Source organism: Podarcis filfolensis (genome assembly GCF_964270895.1).
Source record: "Podarcis filfolensis genome assembly, chromosome: 6".
NCBI classification, from domain to species: Eukaryota; Metazoa; Chordata; class Lepidosauria; order Squamata; family Lacertidae; genus Podarcis; species Podarcis filfolensis.
In genome coordinates, this window is record NC_139609.1 from 29,009,239 (window position 1) to 29,022,144 (window position 12,906).

Sequence of the window (12,906 nt, forward strand, 5' to 3'; positions counted from 1 at the left end):
AGGAGTTCACTACCTCTTGTAGATTCACAGGGTTTCATACCCTCTGGAAAACTATCAGGATGGTCTGCTCATGGAGACTGATGGACCCAAATTAATTTCTGACTGCTCTTGGGTAGTTTCTAGCTAACATGACTGGCTATCATGTCAGAGGTATGGAATGGGGAAATGACCTGAGCAACTGACATGATCACTCACAAAATTTTACTTTTCCACTGCAACTCATCAGTACAGTGTCATCCAGAAGATGCTCCAAGTGGTGAAGAGCGTGTCAAATCCGAGTCCTCAAAGAAGAACCCTTGGTAGCCCCTCAGTGGCCTACTGTGACAAATTTGCAGAACACTTTGCAGATGACACCTGCTCTTTACATCTGCACATCTTCAAGAACAGAAACTATGGATGTATCCACAGTATCTGCTTTCCAGTTGATGAATATATTTGAGTTGCTTCTGCCTGAGCATGTGGACAGGTTGCTTGGAGGTTTGAGACTGACTACATGCCCTCTTGACCAAAAGGAACCATCTAAATGGCTGGCAGTGGTAGTGAATGCTTATTTAAGAGAGAGAGAGATGCCATCAGTTCTGCCACTGCTGAAAAAAAAAACCATTTCTTTGATCCTACATCTTTGGATAATTACCAGCCTAGCTACCATTCTTGGGCAAGGTGTACAAGTGTTACAAATCTACAGACATTTTTTGGAAAAGACTGGTTCCCACAATCCTTTTCAATCTGCCTTGGCAGTTTTGCTGGATGATCTATGTCAGAAGCTAAATGGGGGCAGTGCATCTCTCTTGGATCTGCTGGACCTCTCAATGGCTTTTGAGACTACCAATGATTATATCCTTTGGGTCAGGATAGGGCTTGGAAGCAGTTTCGCAAAGATTTCAAGGTCTTATTGGTAAGGCAGGTCCTAGAAAACAGTGTTGAGATTTCTGCACGCCTTCTTGGCCTTTGGCTTCTAGGATGCCCCAGCATTATATTTTGTCCTTATGCTGTTCAACATTTACATGAAAATGAAACGGCTGGAAAGACTTTAGGGATTTGGACTAGATGTTGCCAATATACAGATGAACCCTAGTACTATCTCTCCTTTTCATCAAATGCCAGGGTGGCTGCAGAAGGTGTTGAACATTGCTTGAGCAGTTATGGATCAGATGTGAGTACATAAATTGAAGCTAAGCCTGGCAAAGACAGGGTGCTGCTAATTAACAGGGAAGCTATTCCAAGCCTTGGGGTACCACCTAGTCTGAACAGAACCTCTACTCCAAGTTCGTATCCTGGGGGTTCTCCTTGACCTAAATTTGCTCTAGGATACTTAGGTTACTATTGTGACCAGGAATGCTGTTGCAAAGCTTGGGTAAATGCATCAGCAATGCATTTTCCTGGAAAAAAGCAGGTCTGGCCACTGTTGTACATGCTTTGGTTACTTCTAGGTTGAATTTACTGTAACATGCTCTACGCTGGGTTTCATTTAAAAAGTGTTGGGAAACTTCAGCTAGTGCAAAATGCAGCAGCCAGAATGCTGGCTGAAACCTGCTTCATGGAAGATATAACCCTGGTGTTAACAGTTGCAACTGGCTTACAACTGCAAAGCTTTACAATTTCAGGTGCTGGTGATTACCTATAAAGTCCTAAATGGTCAGAACAGTTGAGGACTGCATGCCTCCTCATGCATCCTTTCACCTTTCATAATGGTAAATAGAGGACTAGCTTCATATTCCTTTGCCTTCAGAGGCATGGTTGGTAAGGACACAGGACAGGGCCTTCTCAATAGAAGTATCAAGTGTCTATGATTGCAGAATGCCCTTTTTAACTGTGCTGTCTGCTGCTACAGTTGGTTTACTGCTGCTCAACTCTCAGTTATTGTGATATTACTGCTGTTTTATCAGATGTGTTTTTTCAATTATATTGTAAGCTACTGTGAAGCCTCTTGGAGCCAAGAGGCAAATTATAAATCTTCTAAAATAAATATAGGTGATGCTGCTACTGTATCAACAGTACTCCACGCTAGTTTTAAAAAGTCCACAATGTTTCTTTCACAGCCTGTGGCAGTGATTACACTATACTTTTCAGGCTAGGCCTTGCCCTCCAGTCACTTTCACACTCTACGGTATATTTAGGAATGGAAGAACACTTGACATCCACCCATTGTACATTCAGTTTGACAGTTAGTGGCAAATATTTGGATTCATCTACAACTGTATCAATTATGTTACAGCACTATTTCATATGAACACTTAGGCAGCAACAGAATTTCTGGTCGGGTGTTCATTTCCCAATTGACCATGGATGTGAAATATTGGAGACATGCTGCTAGTTTATGGAACTTGTAGGTAATATAACTCCAACATACAAGGAGTGTACAACATACTGCAATTTACTGTTAAATGGATAATGTATGCTAAGGTCCTATAAATGTGGGAGAGCTGTCATCTTGTATTCAAGAGAGATCAGCAGAAACTAATTTTGTGGAGAATAAAGGTCGAGAGGTTCACTGTGATGAACAAGCCAGTCCTATACAAAATCAGGAAATGCACCCATAGAGATACAGGATTAGTCAGGAAGCTATGAAAGGTACATAAGGAAGCAAACAAACCTGCCCATATCTTCTCCCGCTACCCAGTTACTAGATAGTGGTTCCCCACTCTCTACCAGTATGCACAAAGTGGGAGAGTGTGTGTGTCAGAAAGAGAAAGAAACACAACTGTGGGCACCAACAAGGGGAGAAAGGGGATGTTCCCAGCGCACAGTTAACTCGCAATTCCTGTTGGAAGATTCCTTCACACACACACCCCTCCAGCTAAAAAGCAGAGGAAGGAAAGAGCTTTAAAAAAAGAAGAAGAGGAGGATGAGGATTGTGTGCTTTACACACGACAAGTTTTACTTTCATTTAAAGAAACCGGGAAGAGGTAGGCGTGTGTGCGGGGGGATGGAGAAAAGGGGAAAGGAAAACTCCTGGGGTCCATCCACCTCAAGGTGGCCTGAGCCGAGAGAGAGAGAGAGAGAGAGAGAGAGAGAGAGAGAAGCGGCTCCAGCAGCAAAGGAGATTATGACACTGGGAGGCAGAGTGTGCCTCGCCGAGGAAGGGGGCCTGGAGGGGGGCGGCTCCACCTCCGCGGCCAGGAGGCCCCAGGCTGGAAGGGATTGTGGGGGGGGGGAGAGGGAGTGGAAAGGGCGGCAAGGAAGGAAGAAGAGCTTTTCCGGGCCGTGAGGAGAGAAGCGAGGAAGGAACGAAGGAAGGAAGGAGGGAGCCTCGGCGGCGACCGCCGCCACTTTCTCTCTTTTACCTGCTGCAGGTCTGTGAGGAAAATCTCCCTCTCGGCCGCGTTGGACGCCATTGCTGCGCGCTGGCTCCGGACTCCGCACCTGGGCGCCGCCGCCGGTGGGAAGAAGGCGGGTCTGGGCCGAGGGGGGCGCTCGCTTGCTCGCGACTCAGGCGGCGGCGGCAGGGGCGGAGGCGAGGCTTGAGGGGGGGGCGTCAACCCCCTCTCCTCACATTCCCATGAGGGGACGGGGAGGGACGGGGACAGGGGGTGGGTGTCTTTTCGCGTCGGGACGGGCGTCTCGCGCTCGCTCCCGCCCGTGCGCGCGCCGTCCTCCCGTTCCCGACCCTCCCACACACCCCTCCAGTGGGTGGTGGTGGTGGTTCCTCCTCCCTCCTCCTCCTCCTTCCTCCCTCCTCCTCCTCCTGCGCCGCCGCCGCCGCCGCTCCTCCTCGACGTCGTCGTCGTCGCACCCTTTGGCTGTCACCCTGTCGTAAAAAGCGGCGCTGCTTGGCGGCCGTTCGGAGCACGTGACTAAGCCCGGGGAGTAGGGGCGGGGCGCGTTCTGAGAGAGGAGCGGAAGAGGAGTTCTCGCCTGGAAGAGGGAGGGGGACGCGGCGCTCGCGCTCTCTCGCTCCGTTTCCCACGCGAGGGACTCAGTCGCACGCTTCTTCCTCCCTGCCCTCGGGGAGCCCGTGTCATATAGCGGGGTTTCCACCACGGCGCGGCAAAGTTAGCTCCGACCTCACTGCTCACTGCACATGCTCTCCGACCGAGTTCAAAAAAAGCGCACGTCCCCAAACGGATTTGCAACAGTGCTGGATTTACGTATAAGCTAAACAAGCTGTATCATAGGGCCCCACTCACTTGGGGGCCCCCAATAAATTTAAAGGAAAAAAAAAAACACTGGCTGTACATTTCCAAAATATAAGATAAAAAACAAATAAAACCTACATACAGGAACTGTTTTGTGTTGTGTAGGCTCCTATGATGTAAGTAATGGGCCCCGCCTGCTAGCCTGCTCCCTAAAATATCACTGGTTTGCGCATTTCTATATAAAGTGGATGCTCTGGTTGCGAACGTGATCCATGCAGGAAGCACGTTCGCAACCCGCAGCGCCACATCTGTGCACGCATGGGTTGCAATTCGGCGCTTCTGCGCATGCACAAGCGCCGAAACCCGGAAGTAACCTATTCCGGTACTTCTGGGTTTCGGTGCTTCTGTAACCCAAAAATGCTCAACCTGAAGCGTCTGTAACCCAAGGTATGGCTGTATAGGGTGCCTACATTCTGCGTGGACTGGTTGCATGGCAACACGTGCAAATGGCTTTAGATACCTATTAGGTCCCTGAATTACCATACAGCATATATTCAACACAAAAAACAGCAACAGTTTGTTGTTGACAAAGGACAGCTGGACATATAAAGGGCCCCATTACCTTCAGTAGCTTAGGGCCTCATCAAACCTAAATCCAGCTCTCCTCTTATCCCATGACTCGGGGAGGTGGGGGGCGGAGAAGCTTTTGGAAATTATACGGCGTCTACATCACCATTATCCACATGCTAAGTCTTTATCCAAGTGCTAAACTCTAGAATACACAGGACCTACCTTTGCACAAGCCATACTTATTTTTCTTGTTCATCTATAGTGATAATAAAATGAGGTTATCTTGGTTGACTTTAATATGCAACTATATGTGTGTGTTCAGGAAACAGGTAATAACACAATTCATTAAAAAATTAATTAATTAATAACCTAAATTTAAGTTTAAAAACTTTACAATGCTTAGAAATTTTTAAAAATGTACTGTCTCTGCTCTTCCAGTAAAGGATAAATTTAGCATAAAATTTATCAAAACATTTCCTCTTCAAGGTAATAGGTCAGTTTCATCATTCTGGCAATATCCCAGTTCTTAAGAAACCATTATCCCGTGTTTGGCTGCTGATATGCTTTCAGTGTTGAGCAATTATGAATTTAGTCACAATCCACACATAACAACCAGTTCATGATTTTCCTTTTGGCACAAAATTCCAGCTTGTAAAATGACAAAACTTTTTCCCAGAAGAACAAAGCAATGACCAAATCCACCACAATTTTCAACTTGCTATTTTGCTGTTGCTGCTCACCTTCGTGAATTGAAAGGCACTATTACAGCCATAGCAATGTTGTTCACATAAAAGTTATCTTCGCTTTCCCCCTGTTTGCCAGTGCCCTGGATGATGATACAGTTTTGTAATTGCTTCACCTCAGTGGCTCATTGAAAAAGGTGAAAAGGGTTACCTTTTCACATCTGTTGACATCAGACATATATACCTTAATATTTGGATAACTGTTAAATAATAACTGGTTTTTCAAAAAGCAAAACCTTCACACCCTGTCAACTGGTTTCTCAGGCTGAATAAATTATATATATTACAGGGCGGGGAATATACGCTTGTCCAGATGTTGTTGTACTCTCAATTCCCATCAGACTTGGCCAGCATGGCCAATGGTCAGAGCTGATATTAGTCCTGCAATGTCTGGGAGCCTCAAGTTCTCCACCCCTGCTTAATAAAAATTAATTAATTATTATTTCAACAGCACTGATTAGTTTACAGCACAGAATAAACCCAAACTGAGCTTAGGCTATAAGCCAGGAGAAGCCAAATGTGACCTCCAGATGTTGTTAAACTACAGTTCCCATGTAGTTACATATTAAAGTCAACCAAGATAACCTCATTATATTATCACTATATTACTGTTACGCACTTACCCCATATTTAAATTTAAGGCTGAGATCTGCATTTAGCAACCTAGTGTTTGTTGAACTTCTTCAGTAATACGAATATTAAGTTAGCAAAGAACCCATCTGAATAATTAGGAGGAAGCCTCTGACTCAAGTAAACAATAAATAAGTTATATTTAAAGGCATTAGAATCCACATTTAAAAGAAACAAATCCTCAGGTCCAGATGGCATCCACCTGAACAAATGGCAAATCCACCCACTATTAAAAAACTCAGATGTGAAACTACTGATCTTCGAACAAAAAATATGGAACACCCCTATGATTGGCCTTTCTGCCCAACGACAGGAAAGCGACCGATGTAGTACCATTTAAATAAAAATAAGGATCCAGGGGTTTGAAATGCTGGCTATGGGAGTTGAAATCCAACAATCAACATCTGAATGCCCTACTGAACTCAGTTTCTAGTAAAGCAGCATTGGATTTGGCTGGACAATAAAATATTTTTTAATGCAAATAATAGGTTTAGTCTGTTTCCAGAGATGATGGATGCCAAAATTCTGGGTTGTGTGCAATGGTTGCGTGAGCAAAAGGCAACCAATCTTTATCTGCTGGCACATGACCCCTCTTCCATTACAGTGGTACCTCGGGTTACATACTTTTCAGGTTACAGACTCTGCTAACCCAGAAATAGTGCCTCAGGTTAATAACTTTGCTTCAGGATGAGAACAAAAATTGTGCTTTGGCGGCGCGGCGGCAGCAGGGGGCCCCATTAGCTAAAGTGGTGCTTCAGGTTAAGAACAGTTTCAGGTTAAGAACAGACCTCCGGGACAAATTAAGTACTTAACCCGAGGTACCACTGTATTATTATTATTATTATTACTGTAACTTCACCAGTTTCAGTGGGCTTCTCTTGGCCATTTGGCTTGATGCTACTGAATCCTTTTCAAGCATGGGGCTAACATGTTAGAGGGACGTGGGTGGCACTGTGGGTTAAACCACAGAGCCTAAGACTTGCCGATCAGAAGGTCGGCGGTTCGAATTCCCGTGATGGGGTGAGCTCCCATTGCTCGGTCCCTGCTCCTGCCAACCTAGCAGTTCGAAAGCACGTCAAAGTGCAAGTAGATAAATAGGTACCGCTCTGGCGGGAAGGTAAATGGCGTTTCCGTGCGCTGCTCTGGTTCGCCAGAAGTGGCTTAGTCATGCTGGCCACATGACCTGGAAGCTGTACGCTGGCTCCCTCGGCCAATAAAGCGAGATGAGCGCCGCAACCCCAGAGTCGGTCACAACTGGACCTAATGGTCAGGGGTCCCTTTACCTTTTTAACATGTTAGAAATCCTAACTGCTAGCGAAAAGATCCACCGCCCTCCCACACTGGATATTTGCTAGAATGGGAAATAACACAGAGAAAAGAAGTGTTATTTCAACAGAATAGTTCTTAAAAAGAGAGGAAAACAACATGTTATCTAGTGAAGAAGAACACTGAATTTTACCTTTAGATAAATTAAGTGTTTATTCCTTCTCGAGGTACCTTGATTCCAGAGGTTCCATTCTGCAGCCTTCACTCCCATGGTTGTCTTTAGAAGCTGACGGTGCTGTAGAAATTGAGTTGAAAACCAGTCAGCTGGAGCATGCTCACTAAGTATGGAAAACAGGGTGGAGGATGTTGACTCAACACCATATCCCCCCCCAATCTTTTTTTTTTAAAAAAAATCTTCTTAATTTAGCTTCATTGAAGGATAGTCTGAGGCAAAGGTTGATATGGAAAGATTTTAAAAGAAGGCCATTTTCTGCGAAGATCTGAGTTTTTACTAACTTTCCACAAGTAACGTGGTCGTGGCATTCAAACTACTAACGCATTTTGGAAGTGGTTATATTTAGGTGGGAAACATGGAAAAGGCATAGCTAAATGCTTTTTAAAAGATGGAAAAATTAGGTGCTGTCATGTATAAACACACACACACACAAACACACTCAGTTCCTGAAGAAGCAGGTTTTAATAAGGGATTTGAAATCAACGTCTTCAGCTCTCCTGGGAGCTCTTTCAAAATCAAGAGAGCTATTCTGTGTCAAAAGTGTTTTCAGACGAAGGCAGTGGGCAAATTTCTGGCAGGGCTGAGCCAGTGGAAATTTGGCACTCTGATCAGTTCGACCAGGAAGCTCTGATAGGTTTGGAACGCAAGAGGGAAACTTGTTTTGGTGAGGCAGAGGCAGAAGGGGATGGCACAGCAACTGCAGAAACCTAAGCACTCTGCTTGCAAAAGAAAGTGTGTTTTGAGTTATGGGTAATAAACACAGCATTGGCTTCAGATTTTGTGTTAAGCACTTTTAGCTTATTGGTTTTATTTTGGGACATAATTTCTTCTGTTGCACTATGTTGTTTAGACAAGTGGTAACCTATAAAAATAATAAAAAGCAGTGGGCAATAAGAAGGGGGGTGCCATTTCCCCCCCCAATTGTCTCAGTGGCAGGCAAATTCTACTCCGCCTCCTTCAATATACCACATCATCACAGGACTAGGTTCAGACCAAGCATCTCCAAGGGGTGTGCTGTGTTCAAGTTCACCCACACAATTGTTTTGGCCAGAGAAGGACTGATGCTGCTCTGTTCTGCTCTGTGCTCAAAGATGATCACAGTGGGTGCAAGGGATATTTTTTTTCCTGAGCGAAGGTAAAGATAAAGGGACCCGTGACCATTAGGTCCAGTCGTGACCGACTCTGGGCTCATCTCGCTTTACTGGCCGAGGGAGCTGGTGTACAGCTTCCGGGTCATGTGACTAGCATGACTAAGCCGCTTCTGGCGAACCAGAGCAGCGCATGGAAACGCCGTTTACCTTCCCGCCGGAGTCGTACCTATTTATCTACTTGCACTTTGATGTGCTTTCGAACTGCTAGGTTGGTAGGAGCAGGGACCGAGCAATGAGAGCTCACCCCATTGCAGGGATTCAAACTGCCGACCTTCTGATCGGCAAGTCCTAGGCTCTGTGGTTTAACCCACAGCACCACCCGCGTCCCTTTCCTGAGCTAGGGATGGAGAATTCTGTTAGTTCCAGTTCTCTTAAGTTCCTCATTTTTCCATTCTTGAATTCACTTCTCCACATTTCTGCATCTATTTGTGATCCTTGTGAAAATCCTCCAGCCTTTTTCACCGGTGCAATTTTCTCCTAATAAGCATATTTTTCATGCGGTTTTGACTAATGTACACATTTTTGCAAGCTGTTTTCCCCAATACAATGCCCTTTTCATGTTTCCCCCCATTAGTATATGCTTTTTATGTCCGTTATCAGATGTTAGAACTCTGCCTTAAAAGGTGTACTCCAACCTTTCCTTGGACAGACCAACCAGAATTCCTTTAACGGTTCTGGAGATAGCCACTGCCAATCCTTATTGAGGTACAGAGGGCTGTGGTCTTCTCCCTCAGTATATTATTATTCAAGTATTTTATTTGTTTGGTCAATTTATTCATGGCCTATATCCCAACCAAAACTGTGTTTTACAACACAGGTGTATATCTACCCAAGGCATGTGGAGTGAGATGTACTATTATACAGTGGTACCTCGGGTTATGGATGCTTCAGGTTACAGACGCTTCAGGTTACAGACTCTGCTAACCCATAAATAGTACCTCAGGTTAAGAACTTTGCTTCAGGATGAGAACAGAAATCGTGCTCCGGCGGCGTGGCGCCGGCAGGAGGCCCCATTAGCTAAAGTGGTGCTTCAGGTTAAGAAAGGGCCTCCAGAACGAATTAAGTTCTTAACCTGAGGTACCACTGTAATGTACCCAAACCAGAACAGAGTTAGCTAAAACAGTAAACATATATTTGTGGGAAATAATACTTAGAAGCAGTACTGTAGTCACTTTAAACAGAATTCTTAAAATTGTCTGCAGGATGTGAACTGGCTGTTATGGGGCCAAACTCAAGGATTGGTATGAACATATTAGGCTTTACTTGAGAGGCTGCCTTATCTGTTATATACCCAGTGGGTCACTAAGTTCTGCAGAAGTCTCTAAAGTATCTGAAGCCTGCTGCACAGTAATTCAGAGCAGGACTTTCAGTGAGGCTGCCACTTTTCTGTGGAACAGAATTCCTAGTGGTGCCCGCTATTTGTACTCTCTGAAGACAACGGAAGACATTTTTGTTTCGACAAGCTTTTCCAGTTGGGTGGAAAGGTTTATGCTTTAGAAGCTTCCTGTATGTTGTTTTTAAACATGTATTTAGTTGTTGTTTATCTGGTATTGTTTTATCTTAGCTATTTTTAGTTGTTTTTATGGATATGTTTGGAAGCTGCCTTAAGTCTTCTGTGGCAGGTGATTCATTAAATTAAAATGAGTTTCTAATAACCTAATCTAACCTGGATGACTATCCTCCTTAAGAGTTCTCCATTAAGCTATTTCCTTGTTCTTCGATTTCCCCTCCCATTTCTCATTCCCTCTCTCTGATTCTTCATCTCCTCTCCATTTTTCATCTCTCCAACTTTCATTCCCAACAGACACGGTCGCCTGTCGGTCAGTCATGTGCAAGACTCTATCACACTCCTCTAGTCCCCAACATTGTTCCACTGAGTCTTCTTTTAATACTTTGATACTTTTCTGGATCAGGGAGCAAAGGCCCGTCTACCTCAGTGAGCCAATCAGATGCACACAATGCAGGAAGTTAGTAGCCCACTCCTGTTATGTGCCTTCTAGCAGTTGGAATTCAGTGGTAGAAGAACCGGAAAAACCACTTCCGGAAAAACCGGAAGAAACCACTTCCGGAATCTGCTAGTCATTGAGGCAGACATGGATTTTGGACTTCTGCATTGTACATGGTTTTTGCACTCAATAAAACCTGTAAAAGACAGGTCGGAGTCCTGGCTGTTATCTTCATGAACAACCACACACATTCCTCACACCCATAAACCTAGCGTGATGTGCCCAGACTGGATAACACTTTGTGGGTTGTGTCCACTGTTGGCTCTTCCTTACTTTAAAGTGCACCCACTCACAAATGTTGGGGTACCTGATTTTCACCTATCCACCCCATCCCGCCCCCAGCTCCCGGGGATTGGGAGATGCTCTACAGTAGAATGAGATATGACATGGAGGGCTGCAGTAGGCAGGGGAGGAGCTGCAAAAAACTGACTGCCTCTGAAGCTGGAGCTTCTGAGCAACCGGAGAACCAGCAAACTCTCATTCTTCCAGCTGGGGAGGCTCTTTTAGGGATTATGGGACTAGAGTTACCTAAACAATATAAAATGTTATTTATGTATGCAGCCACAGCTGCTCATACAACATTTGCCCAAAGATGGAAAGAAGACCGTGTCCCAGCCAAAGAAGAGTGGCATCAAAAACTATTGGAGTATGCAGAAATGGTGAAACTTACTGGAAGAATAAGAAGCCAAGACAGTCAAGTTTTTAAATACAGAGTGGAAAACGTTTATTGAATATTCACAAAATTATTGTAAACAGATTAAATCATTAGCAGGATTAACATAAAAACATGCAGTGGTATAAAATATATACTGATTATATGGGATGAATAATAATTTGGTTTAATTTCGAAATGCAGTAAAGCATTATAACTATAAGGAACTGCAGAAAGAGGGGGAGGGAAGTTGAAACATGATATATATAATAATTTGTTCCTTTTTTGTTTTTGTTTTTGGTAAAATGAAAATCATTTTTTGAAAAAATAGATTGGGGGGTGGGGCTCAGCATTTCTGATACCCAGACATCTGCGATTATCAGCTGTGAATCCATGTTGCAAATTTCAGGTATCATGCCACCATTCATGTGAGCATCGTGTTCCTATTCAAAGGAGGGAGCAGTTCACCCTGAGATCAGCTCGGGAGCTGTCACCAGAGAAGGGAGTTTAAAGGTAAAGGGACCCCTGACCATTAGGTTCAGTCGTGGCTGACTCTGGGGTTGCGGCGCTCATCTCGCTTTATTGGCCGAGGGAGCCGGCGTACAGCTTCCGGGTCATGTGGCCAGCATGACTAAGCCGCTTCTGGCGAATCAGAGCAGCGCACGGAAACGCTGTTTGCCTTCCCGCCGGAGCGGTACCTATTTATCTACTTGCACTTTGACGTGCTTTCGAACTGCTAGGTTGGCAGGAGCAGGGACTGAACAATGGGAGCTCACCCCGTTGTGGGGATTCGAACTGCCAACCTTCTGATCGGCAAGTTCTAGGCTCTGCCACCCGCGTTAGGTTCTAAAAAAAAAAAGGGGGGGGGAGAGCTTTGCTGTATCAGTGGTGGCAACTGAAGACCAAAAAGGCTAGAACCAAATAGTCTTCCAGATCTTCCAGGATGGTTGCTGTCAATCTTCTGACCCAAAGCTCAGATGAGCTACAAATGGCATGTTATATCTACAGAAATATTGTAAAGAAATGGACTCACTAGCAGGGTTTGAGCAAACACTTACAACTAAGAAAACAAGTAAAGGTTAAGAGATAACAATCTGGAAATTAATTAAATGTAAGATGTAATTGGAAAGAAATTTTGTATAAAAATGATAAGAATATAAGAGCATTCAGCTAAAAGATGAAAAATAAGATAAAATTAAGCAGAAGTAGCAAATAGTTAAAGAACCAGAAGGGGAAGTTGAGGAAAGTCATGGGGTGGGGTGTGTGTTTTGTTTTATTGTATTTTCTTTCATATGATTAATATGTTGAATATAAAATGTAAAATTTAATAAAAACTTATTATTATTTTTTAAAAAGAGCCACAAATGGCAACGGTAGACGTTTTGAGTCCTCCGCATGTTGGTGGAAATACAGAAGGGGAAGGTATTGTGTGAAAAGCAGGGTAGAAATGTGAATACAATTTTAAATAAGAAGTAGAAATCTCTGAAGCAAGATATTTAGCAGAAATAAGACAATATGTGGGGGTTTGTAGGAATGAAGTGGTTGTGACTTAAAAGGAAGTTGGATAATCTGATATC

General features: G+C 44.2%; 1 protein-coding gene across 4 annotated transcripts in view; it reads right to left on the reverse strand.

The window, feature by feature from the left end:
- The window catches only part of PKN2 (protein kinase N2), a 50,502-nt gene extending 42,877 nt beyond the window's left edge, over positions 1 to 7,625 (reverse strand). For 2 of the 4 annotated variants that reach the window (XM_083620607.1, XM_083620605.1), the window contains exon 1: positions 7,479 to 7,625. In XM_083620607.1, the coding sequence (XP_083476733.1) occupies positions 7,479 to 7,556 (78 nt within the window). In that variant the 5' untranslated portion in view covers positions 7,557 to 7,625. Of the gene's footprint in view, positions 1 to 3,284; positions 3,773 to 7,478 lie in introns of those variants that run through there. The other 2 variants (XM_083620608.1, XM_083620606.1) reach the window with 1 other exon arrangement.
- Positions 7,626 to 12,906: the final 5,281 nt, after the last annotated feature.